The following is a 25,744-nucleotide window of genomic DNA, read 5'->3' on the forward strand; positions in this document are numbered from 1 at the left end:
GGTGCGTACATCGGGGCGTTTTTAATACTTTTACTAGCTGGGCGCTGTGAAGAGAAGTATCATCCACTTCTCTTCAGAACGCCCAGCTTCTGACAGTGCAGATCTGTGACGTCACTCACAGGTCCTGCATCGTGACGGCCACATCGGCACCAGAGGCTACAGTTGATTCTGCAGCAGCATCAGCGTTTGCAGGTAAGTCGATCTTACCTGCAAACGCTGATGCTGCTGCAGAATCAACTGTAGCCTCTGGTGCAAAATCTGGTGACAGAGCCTCTTTAAAGTCTGTTACGACGATAGTGTGCAGCACCTTCCAGCCCAAATAAAAGGACTCTTCTTATGACAGCAACGCATCATTAGGATTGCATAAATACTACACTAACGTGGCACATTTCCTGACCGTAAATTTCCTGACCGTGCAAGTTTATTTATTTTTTTTATAGAAAAATAATGTCTTTTCCAGTTCGCATAGGTACAAGGTGTAATCTGGTTCTTGACATCCAGATGAGTCAGCAGTGAAACCTGAACTGCAGGAGATGAAATGTTCTTGTGCAAGCAATACTTTATTCTACTTCGTATCAGTATTTTTCCACACTAAACTGTTATTGTGCTAAGAGCTATTTATGGAGTTTCCTTTTAATTATGAGTTACCGGTATATGGAAATATGTTGCATTATTATTGTTTGACGTCTTTGTTACTACTGTTTTGTAGCCCCCATTGTTTGCAATGCTGAGCAGCCCAATGTGGGTGGGACTTTAATGGAAGCAGCATGATCTCTAGCATCATACAGCTATCAACACATTATTTACATACACATATATACTGTGTGTGTGGAAATGATTTGCAATGTTGATGTCTTTGTATAGTGATCACACAAAGCAGTAGCTCCAGCAGCGGGGGAGTGAAAACATAAAGCATGAGCCGGTGTTCAGTGTGTCTTCGCTATATAATACATTTGGCACAACTCCTACCATACTAGACAACGCGTGTTACTTCATGGCGGTTGTCTGTGCTTTGGTGCTGAATATTGACACACATGCACAAGTCAATAACAAATTTGGCGCAAGATATCCTGTTTAGCCACGCCCTTTGATCAATTTGTTTTTTCTCAAATCCAGTTATAAGACCAGGTTATAAAATAAAAAGTGGCATAATCTACTGGGAAGCAGAAAAAAAATATTTGTGCGGTGAAATGGCAAAAAACAGATTACGCCATTTTTTGGGGGGCTTTTGTTTTTACAGCGTCTCTCAGGCGGTAAAAACTACATGTGCACCTTATTGTACAGGTTGATACGATTACGGTGATACCAAATTTATATGTTTTTGTTTTATGTTTTACCACCTTTTTTAAAAAGCAAAACAAACTATTTGCTTAAAAAAATAAACGTTTGTCGCCATATTTTTCTGTCAATTTAGCGATGTGGCAGCTTAATTTTTGTGAGGCAAGCTGTAGTTTTCACCGATACCATTACATGACTTGAGCACTCTTTTTTTTTTTTACACAGCTAAGGCTTTGTTCACATCATGATTTTCAATGGTGACGGATCCGGTGCAAATGGTTTCCGTTTGTCTCCGTTGTACAAGGGTTCCGTCGCTTTGATGGAATCAATAGTGTAGTCGACTACACTATTGATTCGGTCAAAATGACAGAACCCTTGCAGAACGATTTATGCTGCCACAGTGCTGCTCCAACTTTTGTTCATATATACTAGTCCTTCCCAATGAATTAGAATATCAAAAAGTTAATATATTTCACTAATTCAATTCAAAAAGTGACGCTCCTATATTATAAAGATTCATTACACACAGAGTGATCTATTTCCAGCATTTTTTTCTTTTAATGTTGATGATTATGGCTAACAGTTAATCAAAACCCAAAATTTTGTGTCTCCGAAAATTTGAATATTGGGTAAAAGTTCAAGATTGTAGATTCATGGTGTATGTATGTGGAAGCCCTAGCCATATGAGCTTACAATTTACTAATACTGGCTGATGGTTTTCAGTTTAGGGGTATTGCAACTGTATGCCAGATCAAACCAGAAAGGGTTTTCTAAAGAAGCCAAACGGTGCAAATGAATCCATTTGTTACTGTCTGTACTCTGTAGCACAGGATTTGGGGGAATTTATTGCTGCTCAGGGCCTAAATATTTACATCCAGACGTGTGATGCAACCAAGGAGCTGACAGTTAGAATAGCGTTCAGTTAATAATAGTTGTCTGCTGGTACATTGGCATTGCTTGCAGTATTATGTGTCTAGAATGGTGATGGTAGTAAAACTGGATGTTACTGTATATTGTACTATTTTTACAGGTGAGGTTCAATTTAAGATTATGTTGGCATGATTTTAATGTGACTGCATTATTTTTTAAGCTGACGTCTTCCTTTCAAAAACAGATCTAGAGTCAATCTATCAATGAACGAGCTTTTTGGGTATATTCACAGTGTGGTTAATGACCACAAAATTGCTGCATTTTGGTGTGATTTCATTGTAATCATGGTAACAATTTAACCGCACCCTGTGAACGTACCTTAGAGTAAGTCCACATGGAGGTTTTGTCAAGCAGAAAAAATACGTGAAACTGTCCGTCGCACATAGAAATTAATGTGTTCGTAATTACGCCCAAAATCTACGGTCGTGTGCATGGGGCCTAAGGACAGGTTCCCACATGTCGGGTACGCTGCGTAAAAATTACGCAGCATGTCCGACCGGGAAACTGCAGTACATTCCGTCTGAAAAATCACACTACGTTGTCCGCTGTGGAAGAAAGCGCTCATACTTTACCCCCCTCCGTCGTCTGCGCGTAGTCCGGCCTCCTACGATGACGACGTAGGTCATGTGCCTGCAGCGGTCACATGGGTTGAAACATCATCCCAGGAGGCCGGCCCTCTGTCGTCATACAGGCCGGCCTCCTGGGATGACTTATCATCCCATGTGATTGCCGCTGCAGCCTGTGATTGGCTGCAGTGGTCACATGGGATGCAACGTCATCCCAGGAGGCCGGAATGCTGGAAGGAGGAGGGCGTTCCAGGTAAGTATGATTTTATTTATTTTTCCTGGAGTTGCGATTATTTTTTTTGGCGGTGTAACCACTGCGATTACGCCTCAAAAGTCGTAAACTTGCCTTTCTGTTGCCGGTTTTGCATTCCCATTGAATTCAACGGGGAAAAACTGCCACAGAAAATCAACAAAAACGCAGATTAAATTGACATTCTGCAGAATTAAATTCCGCACTGCAGGTCAATTAATGTTTACGCTGCGGGGTTTTTTCCGCAGCATGGGCATGAGATTTTCTAAATCTTATCCACTTTGCTGCTACAGTAAATGCTATGGAATTTCCGCACACAATTCCGTTGCGGAAATTCCACCGCGTTTATGCCGGCCTTAGAGTATTCAAGGTGAAATAGCCGGTTATAAGCCTGTAGGAACAGAACATCATGCCGACCATAACTAATGCTTTTAGGTCTGTGATAAAAGACTGAATACTGCTGTGGTTCTCAGCAGGGAATCCTTAGTCATGTAGAGATCATATCCAGTGATTTGCATTTTAAATGCCTCCTTTACACCTAGAGACATGTTTGCATGTGGAGAAGTGACTGTAAATGTTCTGTAAAATGTTTCTTTTAATTAGGGGATAAACCACCACCATCATCTTCCTCTAGTCCATCCAGTTTAATAGGACGCACATCTTCCCTAGATACCCTGGCTGCTCCATATCTCTCTGGACAATGGCCCCGAGACCAAGGACAGGTGGCTCCTTGCATGAAAGATCAGTCAACACAGGTAATATTATTTATTTGTCAAAACTTTTCTGTGTTTAATTGTGACCCATGCAGTTTGTGCAGCCTCCGTGTATGGGAGCTGCAGTTACTGTAATAGAAATCATGTTTTGCAGAAGGTTAATAACATTACTGGTAACTGCCTCCTCCCTTCTGTGGACGTGGGCATACTGTGCATTATGGGAAGTCTCACCGAGCGTCCATTTACACGTTGAGGTGCAGTTAGAACCGCTTCGAAAAACTGCATCCAAAAACCACATGCGTGTTTACTGCGATTTTTCGGTGTTTTTGATGCAGTTGCGGAAAAAGAAAACCTCGCCCGAATCAAAAAATGCACCAAATCTTGGTAAAACTGCATGGGGTTTTCGGATACGCCTTCCACTATACCTCGAATGCAACATGCGAATGGACCCTAATTCTGTGAAGACTTGACACTTCTGCATAATCTCTGCCTCACGTATCAGAAGGTTTAATATTTACATAATCTTCCATTGTACAATGCTTATATTATGCCATAACCTCACCATTAGCATTCATAGCTCTTCATATCCAATTCTGTAATTTGAAGTTTGCTTATACCCAGAGATGTCAGATGCCTGGCCCAAGCTGAAAGATGATGTTTAATGATGAAGCTCACGGTTCCGATTTCTTTATTGAATTTTAGTAGAAGAAATAGCATAATGCTTGTGTGAGCCTAGAACTCTTTTACATCTGTCTTGCATTATGTTGTAAAGATAAACCTAAGGCCTCATGTACACGGCCATACCCGTAATCACGTCCCGCGATTGCAGGCACGGCCGGCCGCCGAAGGCCGCAACCCGCGTTTTTGGCGGTTCTCCCATACAAAGTATGGGAGCATGGCCCGTAGAACCCAAAAGATAGAACATGTTCTATCTTTTGCGGTACAGTTAGACGGCACGGACACCTATCTGTAGCGATACGGAAAGGTGTCCGCGGCCAATAGAACTAAATGGGTTCGTAATTGCGGACCGTATTACGGTCCACAATTACGGAGATTTTTTTACGGTCGTGTGCATGGGGCCTAATAGCACTTCAGTAGGAGAATTATAGATTTTGGATGGCGTTGCAATTATTTAGGCCTTATTCACATAGCGCAGATTTTTGCATGCAAAACCATGATTGGATCCAGCAGAGCAGAGTTATAAGGCCTTCCTTTATATATTTCTTCTGTTTAAGTTCCGTTCCTGGTTTTGGCTTTTAAAAAATCTTGCAAAATCTGCACTGTGTGAACAAAGCCTTAAAGGAAATTAAGGGGCTTCTCTCTGTCTATTCTTCATTTAGAACTATATAAAGGTAATATATAGATGAAACAAAACTAAACATACTGACCAGTACTGAGAATTATGCAGTCGTGATCCCTATTTAGCTCTGTATTTCAGTATGAAAGTGTTAATGAGGCCTAAAAATATGGTTTAGTATAGGTAGATGGTCCAGTCAATGAGTCTGTTGGTAACTGTCAGCATGAACGTGTCAACACGAAATTGGTGACTGTTTTTGGCTACATGTGGTTTACCCTGGTTGGTCACTTAAATAGTCAAACCCACTTTAAAAAGCTGGATAAAATAATCTTTACTTTTGAAGCTGAAAAGTGAACTTGCGTGGATTAGTGATGGCAAGTCCGACTACTCCAGGTGGCACTGACGTTCCTTCTGAAGGCTCTCTACACTAACACCTCATGCACACGAGCGAGTTCGGGCTGTGAAAAAATGATCTGCGTCACTGCCCGACCGCGGTGCCGATGAACTGCTGTTCCGTACTCTTATCATTTTCTTCTGTACGAAACCGCAGTTCCGTGAGGAGGCAGAGACTCCTAGCCTTGTAAATGTCTATGATGCCAGGAGTCCCGTTCACCTGTACTGCGGTCGGGCTGAGAAATCCATCCGACACACAGATCGTTTTTCACAGCCCGAACTCGGTCGTGTCCAAGAGGTGTTAGGAGTTTTATATAGTTTTCGATGAATGTCCATTCGCTTTAAAAACCAAAAAAACAAACGCTCTAATTTGGAAATATATTTTCCCATAATTCGTCTATATGAGGGAATGGCTATTTGGTCACTTGTATATTGGGAATTGCACAAAGATTGAGCCCTAGAATTTGCAAATGCTCTCCTCATTGTATTATACTTTTTGTTTTAAAATAATTTCAAGTAATTTGTTAGTCCATTATCTTCCAGTTCAGAGTTATTTTTTTTTTATCTGTTAAAGGTGAGTTATGCAAATCATTGTAAATTCTAATTAACAGTCCACTAAAATTGGCCTCTAAGAATGCAGTAATTAATGCATGTAATGATGATTTTTATTTTTTTTTTTTCCCCTTCATCTATTATGCAGACGGACAGTGCTTGGGCTGAGGAGTACGCTGAAAAGAAGAAAAGCTCTCACAAGCGATCTGCGTCCTGGGGCAGCAACGAGCAGCTGAAAGAGGTTAGACCGCTGCCATGTGCTGATCAATGGGCCGCCGGTCTGCCTTCATGTATCCGTACTTGTGTGGTCACCTATTCTCCAAACACAGGCAGTTGGGAGAATGAGCAACGAATACGTCATTGCTTTTCTGATGGTTTGCACAGTGTTTGGTTTTGTATCCTGTAGATTTGCAGAAAAATGTAAAATTTAGTACGGGAAATTTTAAGATTTAACACTTAAGGCCTTATTTGCACGAGCGTGCTCTGACTGAATGTTGTTTTTTTAAAGTCTAAATGAATTTCCGTATGGGTTCTGTGTCTTCTGTTTTTCTCGTCAGTGTTTCTCTTCTGCAAGCACTTTCTGGTTTTACTTTTCAACTTATTTTATTTTTTTCTTTTCATTCGCAACTGATCTGTGCAAAACGGACAGCACACAGAAGTTGTCTGTGCGCTGTCCGTTTTTTTTTTTCCCCCACAAACCTGCAGACTTTAAACGGGCCAGAATTTAGACATCCAGGGAGCTTCTCGTAACGGACACGCTCCATGAAAAAAAAAAAAATGGATGTGTGAATAGCTTCGACGATTAGTATGGGTCAATGTGATATCCATTGTTAAAATGGACAGAACACTGACGAGAAATACGTTTGTGTGAATTAGGCCTAAAGCAGGGCTTATAGACTTGCCAATGATAAACTGCCTCTCTACTGTAAGGATTAATATTTCTCTGAAGTCAAAGTTGCCTATGCAGTCTATACACTGACTGCATTGAATTGCTGCATTCACTACAAAGATGTGACGTAGCGTAGGCAACCCAGACTGCATATTGGCCGGACAGCCCTACATGGCCTGTAAGTATAATGCGTTATTTGCATAATGCAAATCCAAAGAGAATCCCATTTCTGCCACCGCTGTGCTTCATACATGATTAGTCCCATTGTCATTCAAAGGCGCTTGTCCTCGAATTTCCGGATGAAGTACGCAGAAATAGGTAGCATGCTACTTACGTTCGCGGCTGGGTTTTTTTTTTTGTTTTTTTCCCGTGGTGCAGGCAAAAATCGTGCACATTGTTGTCAGACTTAATGCAGATTTTGGTGCGGAATCCATTCCAAAATCAGGATAGAAAACTGATGTTATATCTTAACTATCGTTTGTGTCACAGTAGAAAATATTTCGCATCTTCATAGTGGTAGGCATGTTGTGTAACTCAAATGGTACAAACCCCCTAAAAAAAATCCTTTTTAATTCAAGGTTGTAATGCAATAAAATAGGAAAAACACCAAGAGGGCGAATATTTTGCTACGCTCTGTATATCCAAAATGTGTCTATAGCCTATAATAATCCTGATATATACAAAGTGTACTTTTGGTGTTCATTTGCACGATGTGCCTTTTTTATTTCACTGCATTGAAATCAATACAAGGAGATGTCGAAATAAAACTTACAGCCAGCAATCTGTTTTCTTCGGTGGGTGACATACAGTTGCAAACATCCCTGCGTAACTTGCTCTATACATACAACGTATATGTCGGCAGATTCATGTTTGAAATGAAAAACATCAATTATCTGTTTATATGCAGTCACTGTTGGAGCCAAAAAAACATTTCAGAAACATTTCAGAAGCTTTTTATTTTTTAACATTATTTATTTTTATTTTTCCATCAGAAAATATTTTTTACATCAAAACAGAAAATATACGCATCCATCACACATATTTAGTAATGGGAAACAAAAAGGGAACAAAATAAAGGTATTATGCGTATAACACTTACAAACACAATGCACCACAGTCTTCTGTTCCAGCAGAAGAGAAGATAATATGATAGACAAAATACATGGATATCAGGAATACATAGCAATACTGACAGTGCATCCAGGACAGTGGGCACCACGACAATCGGCATCAGAACCACTACACATTATAATGAACTGATTTCCACACTTCGCATCGGAGAGAGGATAAAATAACTAGGCAGAACCAGAGAACCCACACACCAGCTAACAGGTCAGACCAAGCCGATGAGGGAGATAGTTCTAACTGGGGGAGAAGAAGCGACACATAACTGCTCCAGCGGTGTCTGGTCTCTATGCAAAGACAGCCTCGTCTTATTAGCAGTGTAGAAATGTTGCATCCTCAAAAAGTCCCACCGCCCAACCAGTGATCTCTCCAGCTCAGGGACAAGCGCCTCAAAAGACTTCAGACCCTGACTCGTCAGTACATGGCAAAAAGTCAGAGCCGACAGTCTGGATGTATAGGCCAAGAAGGTGGGCTGTGTCCCAGGGGGAAAATCCACATTATGTGATATCGCCACCAACGGACCATGAGTAGGTATCACTATCGCCAAAGCTTGTCCCGCAACCAAAGGGAGCAGAGCCTTCCCCCGAGCCGTAAAGTACCTCAACCGGAGCCACGGAAGTGCAGTAAGAGGAACCGGCGCCAAAAAGTCCTCCAATCTCACCCATAGCTTAGAGTTCGCATGGTGGAACCAGTCCAATACTCGAACATTCACCGCCGCAAAGTAATAGGCCAGACAGTCAGGCAATCCCAGTCCCCCACTACGCTTTCTTTCGAAAAGGGTAGCTTTCGCAATCCTCTGCGGTCTACCTCGCCTGACATTTCAGAAGTTTTGATTGGTGGGGTCTGAGCACTGAGACCCCCACCGATCACTGAAACGAAGCTGCAGAAGTGCTCGGGAGAGCGCTGAGCCGCTTCGTTTCTAAATGGCTTTTCTCGGAAAGCCGAGCAATTCATTTACGGGTTCATAGACTTTCTATTAAGCCTGTACACCAATTGTTTAGCTTTCCGAGAAAAGCCGATAAACTAAGCGCCTCAGCACTCACCTGATCGCTTCTGCCGATTCATTTTAGCGATTGATGGGGATCTCAGTGCTCGGACCCCCACCGATCAAAACTTCTGACACGTCAGGTTTTTTTTACAGTTTAGTTACCCTTTAAGCACTATTAAGGCTTTTTCACACGAGACAATGACTGGGCGAAAGATCGCTCATACAAACGCTCGTACCCATCATTTATGCCACTAAAAAAATAGTCATTAGTCGGCAGCAAATCTCCGTGCTCCGTGCTGATGACATGATGCAAATGCATGAAGAAGAACGATTGTAGTAATGATCGCTCGTCCCCATACTTAATGATCGTTGCTCCTTGTGAATGGAGAAAACGAGCGCCGATTGACAAGCCGTATTGTCGATTTGGCGTTTTTTAAGGTAGTTAAATATGGGTGATATCTGCCTGTGTAAAACCACCTTCACTGTTGATTGCAATAATTAAAATGAAATCTATTTAATCTAAAGTTAAATCTAGCCTTGTTGAATTTCTGGCAAGCAACGTGTTTGTCAGAGGAGGACCAATAAATCGGTGAACTAATTTTAAATAGCAATACAAATAAGTAGTATAGGCCTCATTTACACATTGCAGATTTGTTAAGTATTTAGCATCAGTATAAATCTTTCCATTATATTTGCCTTATGTTTAGGGTTCAGTCCTGCTTTTGGCTTACAAAAACTCTAATGCTAAATACTGACCAAATCTGCAATGTGTGAATAAAGTCTCAGTAGAGTATACACCGCACCACCATTGCGCTATCGGGTAACACCGTCCCAAACTGTGCATATTTATATTTGACAATTAAATGTGTACTGGGGCAGTCAGACTTTTTCCTGATGCTTGGATCGGTTGGATTTCAGCCTATCAGAGCCTTTGTTTAATTGGTGTTAAATCGTGCCATTTGTGTATGGCAGCTGCTCCTCAAAATAACCCCCTCATATCCTTTGTGGAAAATATCCTTCTTATGAGAATGTGAAGCTGAGCCTTTCGTGTGCGGTATAAATTTTAGTCTACAATTTTGAAGTAGTCTTACCTTTTACAAAAAAATTTTTTTATTAAGGAAAGTTTGAGCTCTGGATTACGGAACAGGATTTTTTTCTTCCAAAAAAACAAGAATAAAAAACAGTTGGTCATTTAAGCGAAGTGAAATAAATGTGCAGGTCCACGTACGCTGTGTGACTGCCATCAGAACAAAAAAGAATACAAGAGCACTCTGGGCGCCAAGACATACACAAATGTTGAATATATAGATCATTACAAATTGCATTACTGCTGTATTTACTGGATTTACAAATGTGCGTCTCTTAGCTCACATTTTGATAAAACTGTGTGAGCCCACCTGCCACAACAAGGCGAACCCATCAGATCGGGCTTTAGCCTAGACAGATTAATCTCTCTTGGGCCTAGGCCTATAAAATGAACAGAGTATATGTAGGAACCAGCTCTATTCTAACTCTTGGAAAGATGGGAGGTGTGCATGACCAAGATGAAGGCAGTCCACCCACAAATATACAATACGAAAGGAAATGTTTTTTTCTTTTAGAGCATGTCTGTGCATAGGGGGCGCCTATTTGGTTGTGTAGACATTTGACAATTACTTCTAATCTCGGAATATTCCCAAAGTATTACGTCTAGTCATCTAGGGATATATATCATATGAAAGTTTTCAATGTTTCATGTAAATGTACGTTGTAAGGACTACATAAACGTCTTGCATCTTGAATTTCTCTATAGATTGCAAAATTACGTCAACAACTTCAACGGAGTAAACACAGCAGCAGACATCATCGTGAAAAGGACAGGCAGTCTCCGTTTCATGGCAACCATACTGCTATTAACCAATGCCAGGTAAGAACGGACACTACCCTGCATCAATGCAACTAATAACCATGGAAGCCAGCAATGACTTTTCCATCAATTTAAAGTAACAGGCTTTACAGAAAATCAGGACAGAATTGCTTTTTCTCATGAAATTAATATCCAAATCTCATTGCCATTTTCTCACTAGAATTATTTTTTCTTGAATGGAAGAGTATGGAAGGGAAAGAGGTTGTTTTACTTTATCGTCCGCAATATTATTTGACCAGGGAACACTTAAAACACGACCATTCACATATCCAGTGAGCTTCTCCACACTCACTAATTCATCCAGGTAACACAAACGAACACGACAATAATTGCTTTTTCTTTTGTTGCTTTTTTTTTATGTATTCCCGTATTTCAAAGTATACAATTCATCCAATAAATGGTCGTAGTGTCTTACATTTATAAAAACGTCAAGTCCTTGTTCAATATGGAGACGCTGCTCGAGGGAAATGAGAAAGGGGGAGGTCACCCGAAGCGTCGCATCAGCGTGCGCCTGTGCACATTACCCTCCCTCAGTTATCTGGATTAAAAGGCCTACTTATTAGCACTTCACTTTGAAACCATTTTGTTGAATATAAGTTTAAATTGTACACGTTGCATGAGTGCGTTTCTTACATTTAAAGGAATTGTCCAGGATTAGCAATCCATGGTTGCTTTCTTCTAGGAACAGCAACACCACACCTGTCCATGGGTTGTATCTGGTATTGCAGCTCGGCTCCATTAAAGTGAAAAAGCCGAGCTGAAATACCACACACAACCTGTGAAAAGGTGTATCACTCGTTATGGAAGAAAGCAGCCATGTTTTTCTAATCCTGGATAACCCCTCTAAGTGACATATCTTGTCCCTCCTCCCTAGGCATTCCCACAGGGCAGCTATCTTGCTTAAAGGGGTTTTCCCATGAAGGACATTTATGACATATTCACAGGATAAGTCATAAATGTCCGATAGATGCGGGTCCCACCTCTGGGATCCGCACCTATCTCTGGAACGGGGCCACCTAAACGCCATTCTAGCTTTTTGTGCTCACGCTGCATCCCGGCGACTTACTGATTACATGGTTGGGAGTTATGGAAACTGCATTACTCACTGAGCTACGCGGTTTCCGTAACTCCCATAGTAGTGAATGGCAGTTACGGAAGCAGCATAGCATGTAAGCTACGCTGTTTCCGTAACTACTATTCAGTTCTATGGGTGTTACGGAAAGAGCCTAGCTCCGAGTTACACTGTTTCCGTAACTCCCGACCATGTAATCAGTAAGTGGCCGGGAGGCAGTGTGAGCACTAAAAGCTAGAACGGGGTTTAGGGGGCCCCGTTCTAGAGATGAGTGCGGGTCCCAGAGTTTGGACCCACATCTATTTGACATTTATGACTTATCCTGTGAATATGTCATAAATGTCCTTCATGGGAAAACCCCTTTTAAGGGTATATTTGTTTTTAATAAAAATGTCCATCGTTGTGTTTGGTGCTACTTTCTAATTTAGTTTTTATTCAAAATTATTTCTGCTTTTTCAGATACAGCTGCTTTATATCATGTATACAGAGCAGCTGTATCTTGTGCTGAGACCTGAATCCATAAGGTCAGCGGCACCAACTGGTTCAGTGTCAGCGGGTCTACGCAGGATCCTCCTGTTATAGATCATCTAAGTTATGAACTTGGATGTGAATGGTAAATGGCTCGATCAGACCTGACGGATACAGGTTTCAGTGCTAGACACAGCTGCTCTGTATACAGTATACAAAGCAGCTGTATCTCAAAAAGTAAAAAATAATTTTTAACAAACTAATTAGAAAGTTGCACCAAACACCCTGATACACATTTTTATAAAAAAAAAAAAAAAAACGTTTTCAAAGGTGTACATTGCCTTTCATTTTTCCTGTCTGTACTAGCCATGAGTGCTCTAGAGAAGAAGCTGAGCAGAACAAATGTTGCTTCTACAGAGTCTGCACATTTGTGTGATCTGTACGAATACCACTGTAAATGTTTAAATGGGTTTTCCCATCTTGGACATTTATGGCATATCCACAGGATATGCCATAAATGTCTAAGGCTGGGTTCACACGACCTATTTTCAGACGTAAACGAGGCGTATCATGCCTCGTTTTACGTCTGAAAATAGGGCTACAATACGTCGGCAAACATCTGCCCATTCATTTGAATGGGTTTGCCGACGTACTGTGCAGACAACCTGTAATTTATGTGTCGTCGTTTGACGACGCGTAAAAATACAGCCTCGGCAAAAGAAGTGCAGGACACTTCTTTCAGACGTAATTTGAGCCGTTCTTCATTGAACTCAATGAAGCACAGCTCAAAATTTACGGCTGTCAGAGAAGCCTCGCAAAATGCGAGGAGGAGCAATTACGGCTGAAACGAGGCAGCTGTTTTCTCCTGAAAACAGTCTGTCATTTCAGCCGTAAAAGCCTTCTACCGTGTGCACATACCCTAATAGTTGCGGGATCCAGCTCTGGGACCCAAACTGATCTTGAATGGGGGTCCCTAAATCCGTTTACGACTTGTGAGGTGACTGCTGGCCACTTCATTCAGATGGAGTCGCCGTGCAGAGGAGACTGGTAGTATGGAAACCTTGTACGGGCTCGCTGTGCTACATTGTTTCCGCAACTTCTATTCACTTCTGTGGGATTACAGAAAACATGTGGCACAGCGAACCCTGCTGTTTTCGTACTCATGGCCTTGAGTCTCCGCAAGGATGTGCCGGCCAGCTGCCACCTCACAAGCCAGGGACGCATTTTCAATATAGGTCTGAGGCTCAGAGCTAGAACCTGCATAGTTTTTTTTAGCCTTTTAGGGCATATATTGTGGAAATGTTAAAGGAAAAGAAGGTAAAAAATGAATATTGGGCTGCTGTAATTGAGATGAAAAAGGTGACCGGTTCTCTTTAAGGGAATCCGTCACAAGGATGGGCCCCTTTTAACTTAAAGAGGCTCTGTCACCAGATTTTGCAACCCCTCTCTCCTATTGCAGCAGATCGGCGCTGCAATGTAGATTACAGTAACGTTTTTATTTTTAAAAAACGAGCATTTTTGGCCAAGTTATGACCATTTTTGTAGTTATGCAAATGAGGCTTGCAAAAGTCCAACTGGGCGTGTATTATGTGTGTACATCGGGGCGTTTTTAATACTTTTACTAGCTGGGCGTTCTGATGAGAAGTATCATCCACTTCTCTTCAGAACGCCCAGCTTCTGGCAGATCACGCTGTGACGTCACTCACAGGTCCTGCATCGTGTCAGACGAGCGAGGACACATCGGCACCAGAGGCTACAGTTGATTCTGCAGCAGCATCAGCGTTTGCAGGTAAGTAGCTACATCGACTTACCTGCTAACCCCGATGCTGCTGCAGAATCAACTGTAGCCTCTGGTGCCGATGTGTCCTCGCTCATCTGACACGATGCAGGACCTGTGAGTGACGTCACAGCGTGATCTGCCAGAAGCTGGGCGTTCTGAAGAGAAGTGGATGATACTTCTCATCAGAACGCCCAGCTAGTAAAAGTATTAGAAACGCCCCGATGTACGCACATAATACACGCCCACTTGGACTTTTACTTTTAAACACACCCACTTGGACTTTTGCAAGCCTCATTTGCATAACTACAAAAATGGTCATAACTTGGCCAAAAATGCTCGTTTTTTAAAAATAAAAACGTTACTGTAATCTACATTGCAGCGCCGATCTGCTGCAATAGGAGAGAGGGGTTGCAAAATCTGGTGACAGAGCCTCTTTAACCCCTTAATGACCAGCCTATTTTGGACCTTAATGACCAAGCTATTTTTTTACGTTTTTCAATCGTTGCATTCCAAGAGCTATAACCTTCTTATTTTTGCGTCGACATAGCTGTATAAGGTCTTGTTTTTTGCGGGACAAGTTGTATTTTTTAATAGCACCATTTTTAGGGACATATTATTTATTGATTAACTTTTATTAACTTTTTTTTGGGGGGGGAATAGGAAAAAATCTTACATTTCGCCACTCTTTTTTGCGTCCTAAATCTACGCCGTTTACCGTGTGGTATAAATAACACACTAACTTTATTCAGCGCGTTGTTACGATTGCAACGATACCAAATTTGTATAGTTTTTGTATGTTTTACTACTTTTACACAGTAAAAACGTTTTTTTTTTCAAAATTATTTGTTTTTGTGTCTCCATATTTGAAGAGCCGTAACGTTTTTATTTTTTCGTCGATGCGGTTGTATGAGGGCTTTTTTTTTGCGGGACGACTTGTAGTTTTTATTGGTACCATTTTGGAGTAGATGCGACTTTTTGATCACTTTTTATTACATTTTTTTAAAGTCAGGATTCACAGAAAACAGCAATTTTTCCATAGTTTTTTATTAATTTTTTTACGACGTTCACCGTGCGGGTTAAATAATGTAATAGAATTATAGTCGGGGTCGTTACGGACGCGGCGATACCAAATATGTGTAACTTTTTTACTTTATTTTGTTTTTTTAATAGTAAAGCTGTTTGTAAGGGGAAAAGCTGGGTTTTTCATTTTTTTTCACATTTTTTTTTAAAATTAACTTTATTAAACTTTTTTTTCACTTTTTTACTAGTCCCATTAGGGGACTATAATATACGATTCTCCGATCGCTATTGTAATACACTGCAATACTTTTGTATTGCAGTGTATTACTGCCTGTCCGTTTGACACGGACAGGCATCTGCTAGGTCATGCCTGCGGCATGATCTAGCAGGCATTCACTTCGGGCAGACCTGGGGGCCTTTATTAGACCCCCGGCTGCCATTAGAGACACAGACACTCGGCGATCGTATCGCCGGGTGTCGGTGGGGGAGAGAGGGAGCTCCCTCTCTCCAAAACCACTCAGATGCGGTGCTCGCTATTGAGCACCGCATCAGAGGGGTTAAACGTGTGAGATCGATACTAATATCGATCTCACACGGCAGAGCAGGGACGCTCCCAGCCCTCAGCTGCCTCTAGCAGCTGAGAGCAGGGAGATCTGACAGTTCCCTGCTCTCTAAACTTATTCCGATGCCGCGACGTAAAAAGTCTATGGCATCGGAATAAGGCCCGTTAGTGACCGACGTAGAAACACGATGGGCCGGTCACTAACGGGTTAAAGAGGCTCTGTCACCGGATTATCAAATCCCTATCTCCTATTGCATGTGATCGGCGCTGCAATGTAGATAACAATAAAGTTTTTTTTGTTTTTTTTAAATGATCATTTTTGGCCAAGTTATGAGCAATTTTATATTTATGCAAATGAACCTTTCTAATGGATAACTGGGCGTGTTTTCTTTTATTTACAACTGGGCGTGTTTTCTTTTATTTACAACTGGGCGTGTCTTGTGTTTTTAGCAACTGGGCGTGTTTACTTCTTTCACTGCAAAATCACACTGTGCTGTGGATCATGCTGGGCTGGAACAATGAGACGTGTATGACACTGATTGGTCACTGATTGGTCAGCCTCATACACTCCTCTGTACAACACCCAGTTGGTAAAAAGTAAAAACACGCCCAGTTGTCCATTGAGAAACTCATTAGCATAAATCTAAACTAGCTCATAACTTGCTCACAAATGATCGTTTTTCAAAATAAAAACCACTGCTGTTATCTACATTACAGCGCCGATCAGACTATGTAGGAGATAGAGCATTTATAAGCTGGGGACAGAGCCTCTTTAATTGATTGGTAGAGCTGGAGAATATCGCCAAATCCATGGCACTTTAGTATGTGAGGTGCTGTGAATGCTGACACGCTAATTTTACATAGAGGGCACATTTTCTTACTGACATTTTCTGTTGTCGTGCTTTATGAACATCTGACCATAGAGAGGTGTCCCCAAGATTTTAGCTTTATAAGCAAATTGCATTTTATGCGTTTTTCATGCTTCCTTTCTTGAATCCTGGGAACATTTTTGACTGTTTGCTGTCAGGGTATGTGCACACACAAAATAAAAAAACATCTGAAAATACGGAGAAACTCCTGATTTTCAGACTCTTTTTTTTTTTTTTTTTTTTTTTTTTTTTTTAAGCTACTCGCGTTTTTTACAGCTGTTTTTGGAGCTGTTTTTCTATAGAGTCTATGAAAACCTGCTCCAAAAACATTGGAAGAAGTGACATGCACTTTTTTGTGGCCGTTTTTCAAAACGGCCGTGTAGAAAAACGGCCCGTCGGAAGAGCACGCCGTTTTTCGTTCTGCTTCCGATTTTTCCGCCGTTTTTCGGGACATTTACGGCCCTAAAAACGGCTGAAAACTCTGCATGTAACATACCCATACGATTTGTTTTGCTCAGAGGTTTGTGCCCGTCATTTAACACATGCCCTATTTTTGTTTTTGTTTTCCCCCTGCATCAATTACAAGTTAATATTGATTTTTATTAATAGGATTATAAAAAAAAAAAAGCTAAATGCAATAATAGTGTAAAAATACATCTCATTCACTCTAATTCAAATTAGGAGATATTCAGTTAAAAAATTGTAGCAAATGTTATGTTCACATTTAATATTCTTTTAACCAAAGCACAAGTTCAGTAATGTGTAAACTCTGTGTTCGTGTGCTTTACCATATGCAGATATTTTAACCTCTGTGTGTTTCTGCTCCCCAAGCAGAGACAGTGGGCCCCTAGAGAGGTTTGTCCCTTCTGCTTTGTATTCTGAAAGTGCTTACCCCCTGCCGGGTGCCGCAGATTTACCACACACATAAGCCCTAAATGCAGGTTACCAGCTGCCACTGGTATAGAGCCCAATATGCTTCCCTGGCCCTTTTTTCTTTTGGCTGGGTACATGCAGAAGACTTGAAGCATAACCCTTTCAATGTACAGAATGTTTATTATGTAGATTAACGTGAATATTGTGTGTGCAGCCAACATTTAACTTCTGATGAACTTAAGTTTAACATTATGAAATGGTTTGGCAAGTTTTATTTGTTGACTTGATTTATGACCTTTTTTAATTTAAATTTTTAAAATTTTTTTTTGAAAGTGCTATTTACAGTTTAATGTAAATAGTTAGAAAAACATTGCTGCTTTCTTTCAGAAACAGAGCCAACGGGGATTCCGCTTCAGGAGTAAGAGACCGCTCCAGGAGAAGTCCCTGACGTCCCTGTCCATATATGGACCGTGAAGTCAGGGACTTATTTTGGAGCGGAATCCCCGGCCACCGCATCGGCAATGCTGTGGCCGGGGATTAGGGATTCCGCTCCTACAAGGTGCAAAAAAAATCTCCTCCCCCCCCTCACATGCGCTTCGCACTGTGAGGAGGAGAAGAAGAGAGCGAGCGGCAGAAAGCACGGCCGTCACTCGGATCACATCCAAGTGACAGCCGTGCTTTACACGGCCCCATAGATTTCTATGGGAACCGTGCAGCCGGGAGAACGTCCCCAAAATCTGCCATGTGAATAGTCCAGTTTGGGTTCTATTGTTCCTACTGCGGCCGTGAGACGGCCGTTCAAAAAACGGCCGTCACATGGCTGAGATCCGCTGTTCGACTAGGGCTCAGCAGTGCGGGATCTGCAAGAGTGAAGAAGGAGGTGGAGGTGTAGACGACAACGAGACAGGAGGGGGGGGGGGGTGCACTATGATTGATTGATGCTCCGTGTCTTTGCTCGGCCAGCACTTCCGTCTGAACAGAGGCACGGTGCGTCATCCACTACGTCTACAGGCAGTGGGACCAGAGGCAGAGCTCATGAAACATCCACCCGGCCCACTGCCTGTAAATATAGTTGATGACGCGCCGTACCTTTGTTCAGCCAGAAGTGCTGGCTGAGCAAAGACACAGAACTTCACCGGAAAATAAAAATTTACTCTAGGTGCGGTTACGTGACCGCAAATTATGAGTAGGTAATGCTGCCATATATAAACATTATATTAGAAAAGTAATTGTACATGTCACATTAGGTTAAAATAAAAATAAAATTTATTCCTGGCCAACCCCTTTAAAGCGGCTCTGTCACCAGATTATAAATTCCCTATCTCCTACATAATCTGATCGGCGCTGTAATGTAGAGAACAGTGGTTTTTATTTTGAAAAACGATCATTTTTTAGCAAGTTATGAGCAATTTTAGATTTAGTTTCTCAATAGACAACTGGGCGTGTTTTTACTTTTGACCAAGTGGGTGTTGTAAAGAAGTGTATGAGGCTGACCAATCAGTGACCAATCAGTGTCCTACACTTCTCATTGTTCCAGCCCAGATTCTTTCACTGCACAATCACACTGTGCTGTGGATCATGCTGGGCTGGAACAATGAGAAGTGTAGGTCACTGATTGGTCAGACTCATACACTTCTTTACAACACCCACTTGGTCAAAAGTAAAAACACGCCCAGTTGTCTATTGAGAAACTAAATCTAAAATTGCTCAAAAATGATCATTTTTCAAAATATAAACCACTGCTGTTATCTATATTACAGCGCCAATCAGATTATGTAGGAGATAGAGCACTTATAATCTGGTGACAGAGCCGCTTTAAGCTTCACCCACTATTTCACTTCCTTTAGACCTCATGCGGGGCCTGTACATGGAACCTGTATGGCGACACATGGAGTCTCTCTGGCACTTCATGTGCTGCCGTATAGTGCCTCTGAATGGCATGATATCTAGGAACAATGTATGCCGTATAATGGAAGTAATCTCCGGTAACCTCTGCCTGTGTATGAGCTCTTACATGGGCATGCTTGTAGTTTAAGTACTCGGGCAGATACATGCCTTTGAATTAGTTAGCTTGTCTAATTTATAGGAAATGTATCCTCAGAAAATGGCATTATTTGAATAAAAATTTTATTATACATGCAGTTTTTTTTTTTTTTATAACTTTACATAAACAAAAATCTTAATATGTTGCAGTTCTTACACTGGCCACTAGAGCAGTCTAAAAATCTGATATTTCCTGACAAAATACTTGCATAATTTGGCCTGTGGTGCAGATTATAAATTCACGGCATGTGAATTTATGCTGCGGATACGTTGTGCATTTGTTGCAGAATATTCCCATTTGAGTTCAATCGGGAAGTCCACTTTCACAACAAATGCCATTGTTTGTGGAATTTGATGTGATTACTCTGTGTATTCGAAGAAAATTCTGCAGGAAAAAAAAAGCCTATACTCTCCTCTCGTGGTCCTGCCATAGCACGCTTACCTGCTCTTCCGGCCACTGTGTCCAGACGACCCCCTGTGGTGACATTTCATCACATGCGACCCCTGCAACCAATCAAAGGCTTCAGCTGTCACGTGATGAAACAACATCACAAGAGGCAGCGACACTGCTATGGCAATGTCAGGACAGGGTGAGTGCAGGCCATTTCCTGTAGCGGTCAATCCGGCTCAATATATGCGCCAATTTGTTGCGAATATTCGTCCAGATTTCCCTTTCTGTTCTGGGTCGGATACGCTGCAGAAAAGCCTGCAGGCTTTTCTGCAGCGTATCAGACCTGTGTGAACATACCGTTATTGTACTAGTGAAAGACTCAATAAGGTAGAATAGCAGCACTATACACACAGATGAGGCTCTGTATGCATCTGCCCTGGTGTCTGCGGGAAGTGCTTTAAGGCCCTTTGACACTCGGCCGGTGCAGCGAGGGCCGATCAACGAGACCTCGTTGATCGGCGCTCGCTTGCTCCTGTCACACGGAGCTATGGATGGGGACGAGCAGTCGTTACTCCAATCGCTCGTCCCCATACATTATTATCGTGTCCCTGTTTACACAGGGAGATGTGCTGTCGACAACGATAATCTTTTACTTTTTTAAAGCTATATGACCAGAAGTTTATCCAGCGTTTGCTCGTTCATCTGCTGATAGCTGCCCTTTTTACACAGGGCAATTATCGGCAACAAGCATTATATTCGCGCTCGTCTGCCCGATAATCGTCCTGTGTAAAACCCCCTTTACTCAATCACTTCCTGGAAACTGTTACAATCTGAGATTTCTTTGAATTGAATCCCATTAATTTCAGCAGCCATAAAGTGCACACAAACTGCTGTGCTAACTCCACAAGAGGAAAAAAGTGCATGTGTATCTAATCTATCTATCACAAGGAAGGATTTACAAAAATAAATAAATTTCTACAACATTAAAAAAAAAAAAAAAAAGACCAAATATATTTATAGTTATATATTTAATAAAACTATAATTAAATACTTGACACATTCCCCTTTAAGAACACATCTGCAGGGAAGTAGTGCTATATATATATATATATATATATATATATATATATATATAGCACATTTTTTTATTTTATTTTTTATTTTTTTAATTAAATATAAGTCCAAAAACATAAAATATTATACACATATTTGGTATCGTCACGTCGTAACAACCGTCACAATAAATTTATACCATCATTTATGATGATCGGTGCATGCTGTAAAATAGAAGTAAATAACGGACATGGGGTACAGCTAGAATGCAGTCTGTTTCCAAGGACAACAGGAGGGTTTTGAAAACCGATGTATGTGAATGAAAAAAGAATGTAAAAAAAATGTTGCAAAAAGAGTTAGACAAAGTCTTTGCAAGTTTCCAAGACACTGGATTGTGTTGTCAGGGTCTCCTGGATCAAGTCCTGTGAGGCCTGCACCCTTAAAAAAAAAAAAAACAACAACAATGTTTATTATATCCAGTGCTACTGCTTTTTAGTGTGTAGAGTATGTGAAAAGTCCCTGGATCTTGACTGATCTGGTATTATTTTGCCTGAACTGAAGAGTAAATATACATTATGTGTTTTTTAAGTGGTAAAACTTCTGAAATCCCCACCATCACTTTCTTGGTTGTCTTGTGACAAAAGCTTTTACCTCTGTTCCTTTGAACAATCTGAGCATCTGAGTCATTGGTCTTTTCTGTAAACTTCTTCCCTGCAGACCTCCATGTCTAAGAATGTACTGACTCCAATGACCATACCCATCACCAAATCATCTGGGTCACGATTTCGGAACAGTGTGGAAGGACTGAACCAAGAGATTGAAATCATCATTAAGGAAACTGGAGAGAAAGAAGAGCAACTCATGGTAAGTGCCTATTCCTTTCCACTACGGAGCCATACTCCAGTTACTGGTTCTTGATGGTAATTTACGACTTACCATTGAGAAGGCTCTATTCACTTTTCTCCGCTGCACATGGAATCAAGAAGCATTTTTATTTTTTTAAGTTTTCACCCTCCATATTATGGGTTTATTAAGGAGGGTGGGTTGCTCCAATATTCATCTTGAAGCATATATCCTTGTGGTTTCCCAGCATGGAGACTGTTCAGGCCTTCCTGATGTCAATGGGAACATTACAATGAGTTTCCAGCATCTGCACCCTGAGGTAAGTTGTTGCTGTGTGTGGTATTATTATTTTTCTTTTTCTGTATACATTTTATTATATTGTTTTTATTAAGTTGGAGAATGAAGTGCTTTTAAATTAAATGTCACGTACTTTTCCATTTTTCTAAGCTATTGGTTGTAATGAAGTTCCCGCAGTCTAGTTTACTTATTTGCTGTGTAAATATTAGAGAATCTGCTATATCTGTCTTGTATAGTAGCTGCCAAGTTTTCAGCATTAATAAACTTCCCTTGCTGGCACAGCTTTTTTTAATATAAAACTGGTGACCGTTACCCATGGCAACTGTAGGAAGTAGAATACCCATAGCAATCAATTTTGTCACCACTTTTATTTTTTTATTTTTTCAAAAACTGTCAACTGTAATCTAGTGCTTTTCCATTGCACAAATGATTATAGATCTGCTGTGTATCAACCCCTGCTAAGAGGAGCAAATGGGAATTATGACCACGTAAAAAGATGGTTACATGCTTTCAAAAATAGGTATCCAGCCTTAAAAATCGGAGAGTTTTTTTACAGCAAGATTTATAAAGGTTTGTTTGGACCCCCAGGAATCACCTGAGGGAAACAGACGCTATGATCATTGACGTAAATGATTTATATAGTGCTGCCGTGTTATTGTACGTAATTGCATAGTCATTGCTCTTATTCTGTTCACCGAATTGAGGATTATAAGGTGTTTTATACTTCTATCTAATCTATTTGACAATCTTGCAACATTTAGACCTCATGCACACGACCGTGATATACGGACCGCATGTTGGCTGCATTTCCCAGACCGACCACCGTGCAGCGAGCCGGGCTCCTAGCATCATAGTTATGTATGACGCTAGGTGTCCCTGCCTCCCTGCGGGAATACTATCCCGTACTGAAACATGTTTTCAGTACGGGACAGCAGTCCCACGGGGAGGCAGTGACTCACAACGTCATACATAACTATGATGCTAGGAGCCCGGCTCGCTGCACGGTGTTCGGTCCGGGAAATGCAGCCGACATGCGGTCCGTATATCACGGACCAAACACGGTCGTGTGCATGAGGCCTTAGTCCCACTTCCAATTAATTTAGTGAATATCTGATTGGGTAATCAAAAGTAGCTCTATAGACCGAAGAAGGGATCAGTAGAACTTGGGAACCACTAGAACCTACTGTGAAATAACAGATTTTTTTTCTAACCCAAAGCTTGTTCTGCCTTATTGCATGAAACACTAACTAAAGAAAGTAAATAATTTTGCTATCAGTTTATTGACTTTGTGTTGGTCGTTATTTGGCAAATATTGATCATAGTTATTTTATAGTTAGAGAATCTTCGACTTCTCTCAATATGGTAATCTGCCTGTTTCTGACGCAGTATAAGATGTCAACCAAACCACGTGTATGGGGGAAGCTCAACCGTCAGACTCTGGTGGGTGTTGGGGATTTCGATTTTTACGCAATTCCAATGACAGAGGTGTCTGGCAACGGCTTAGCTCCCTTACCCTGTAGAAATAAACACGTTCTGTCGATCCTAGCGTGCATGTCAATAAGGGAGTTGTGAGATTGCCGTCAGTTGAACGAGTGTTATCCCATTTGTATGGCCAGTTGTACTTTAGATCAGTATAGTTTCCAGATTAATATTGATAGAATTTTTAAACAGGTGGAAGTTCATATTGTGAACGAGTCTGCTGTGACCCAATAGATGTAATTTATAAAAACTAATGAAAAAAAAAAGGTCAAGAGTTGCCCATATCAGCCAGGGGATTTCTAGCTCTCATATACAAAAAATTCCAAAATTCAAAGGATTTTTGCCAAAAATGTAAACTGGCCATATATTATTAAGGCCCTGTTCACACTGAGTTTCTTGGCGTGAAAACCGCATCCGAATCAGCACCCAAAAAAATGCCCAAAACCGCCTTCTATTGATTTAAATAAATAAAAAGCAACATGCCCTTTCTTCCCACGGTTCCATCTCTGACCTCCCATTGAAATCAATGGGAGGCAGAGTGTTTTTCGCTGCGTTTTTTGCACAATAGCCAAAGTTTGGTCATGTTTATTTACAGAGATATTGGCATATTTTTATTCCATTGCAGCGACCATGTTTTGCACAAATGACAATAGGAAGTGCAGTCTTATTAATTGTCACCTCTGTTTCTCAGAAATTCATAGTAAAACGGTCGCTTTTTGTTATGACTTGAACATGCGACATAATAGGGCCCTGTTCAGATCACGTTTATACTCTCCGCCAAGCATACACGATTGGATTAAAAAAAAAAAATATGATCAAACTTATTCCTCGTATTTATTGAACTTAATGGGCCAAACGTAGTCCAAAAGCGTATACTTTTGACTACGTTTCAATGCTTTTAGGTCGGCATACAATTTTTTTTAATTTTTATTTATTTATTTATTTTTTTGAGTAGAGAATAGTGAAGTCTACCACGTAATCCTGTCCACCAAAGAAAACTCTACATATCTATTTTTTCAGACATTATCCAATAGTTGATTGATGTATGCAAGCATAATGTTTCACGTTTAAAAAGTCTTTAACTCCTTTTCGCTAGACGAAAAGACATTTTAACGTTTACGGAAAAAAAAACTTTGACGATGGCACTAGAATGGCATTTATTGTTTGTCTACGTTTTGTAGCGTATTAAACGTATATGCTAAGCATGGACTCAAAATGTGATGTGAACAGGGCCTAACGCTCTCTACGGTTCTTGAGAAGCAAATTGAGAACTGACAACAAATATGTCTGCTCTTCCAGTCACTTTTTGTCATATTGTCACTTGGCCAGAAAAATCCCAATAACTTTGACCATTGCTGTAACTTCTTATTCTCTTCCTGGGTGTTTTAACATTTTGGGTGGAATTCTGCATTAACATTTGCAGTTTACAAGCCTGTGTGATCCGTATGATCTTCATCTCATGCATTTTACCCGTTGCTCCCTTTTAACCTAGACCAGCATTATTCATAGTCTATAGATTTCATTACTGTTCTGTTTTCTCCGGATGGGCAGTTGTGAAGCTGTACTCCACAATACATAATCACTATACATTTCTGACCCCACATTCTGAACAAAGGGCCATTCAGATCAGAGGAGCTTTCCTTTGTCCAAGGCTTGCTGTAATTGAGATCTCTGAGTGGCGCCAGAGAGGTTCCAGCAGTCTATAGAAAGAGGTTTCTTCTGGAAATCAGGGGTCTCAGTTTATGGACTCCGCTATGACTTGTCAGCAGATCCTTAATTTGGCTGGAATCCCCAATTTGACAAAAGCCAACAGGCCAACTCTTTGGAGACTATTCTAGATAGCCAATCTACTGCACTCTGCATGGAAAGAAAAACATACCTAATATATCAAACACAAAAAAGCTGTCTTAAAAACTATATAACGGAGAACTATCTGATGCCATATAAAAAGGCCAGTTAAAGAGGCTCTGTCACCAGATTTTGCAACCCCTATCTGCTATTGCAGCAGATAGGCGCTGCAATGTAGATTACAGTAACGTTTTTATTTTTAAAAAACGAGCATTTTTGGCCAAGTTATGACCATTTTTGTAGTTATGCAAATGAGGCT

At 40.9% G+C, this 25,744-nt stretch overlaps 1 protein-coding gene across 3 annotated transcripts in view; it reads left to right on the top strand.

The window, feature by feature from the left end:
• FAM117B (family with sequence similarity 117 member B) overlaps positions 1 to 25,744 on the top strand; it is a 45,903-nt gene that overhangs the window by 7,441 nt on the left and 12,718 nt on the right. The window contains exons 2-6 of one of the 3 annotated variants that reach the window (XM_075829750.1): positions 3,694 to 3,779; positions 6,128 to 6,220; positions 10,774 to 10,887; positions 21,736 to 21,882; positions 22,109 to 22,180. In XM_075829750.1, coding sequence (XP_075685865.1) covers positions 3,694 to 3,779; positions 6,128 to 6,220; positions 10,774 to 10,887; positions 21,736 to 21,882; positions 22,109 to 22,180 — 512 coding nt within the window. Of the gene's footprint in view, positions 1 to 3,627; positions 3,780 to 6,127; positions 6,221 to 10,773; positions 10,888 to 21,735; positions 21,883 to 22,108; positions 22,181 to 25,744 lie in introns of all 3 variants that reach the window. The other 2 variants (XM_075829749.1, XM_075829751.1) reach the window with 2 other exon arrangements.

This window comes from Rhinoderma darwinii, chromosome 6, assembly GCF_050947455.1.
Source record: "Rhinoderma darwinii isolate aRhiDar2 chromosome 6, aRhiDar2.hap1, whole genome shotgun sequence".
Taxonomy (NCBI): domain Eukaryota; kingdom Metazoa; phylum Chordata; class Amphibia; order Anura; family Rhinodermatidae; genus Rhinoderma; species Rhinoderma darwinii.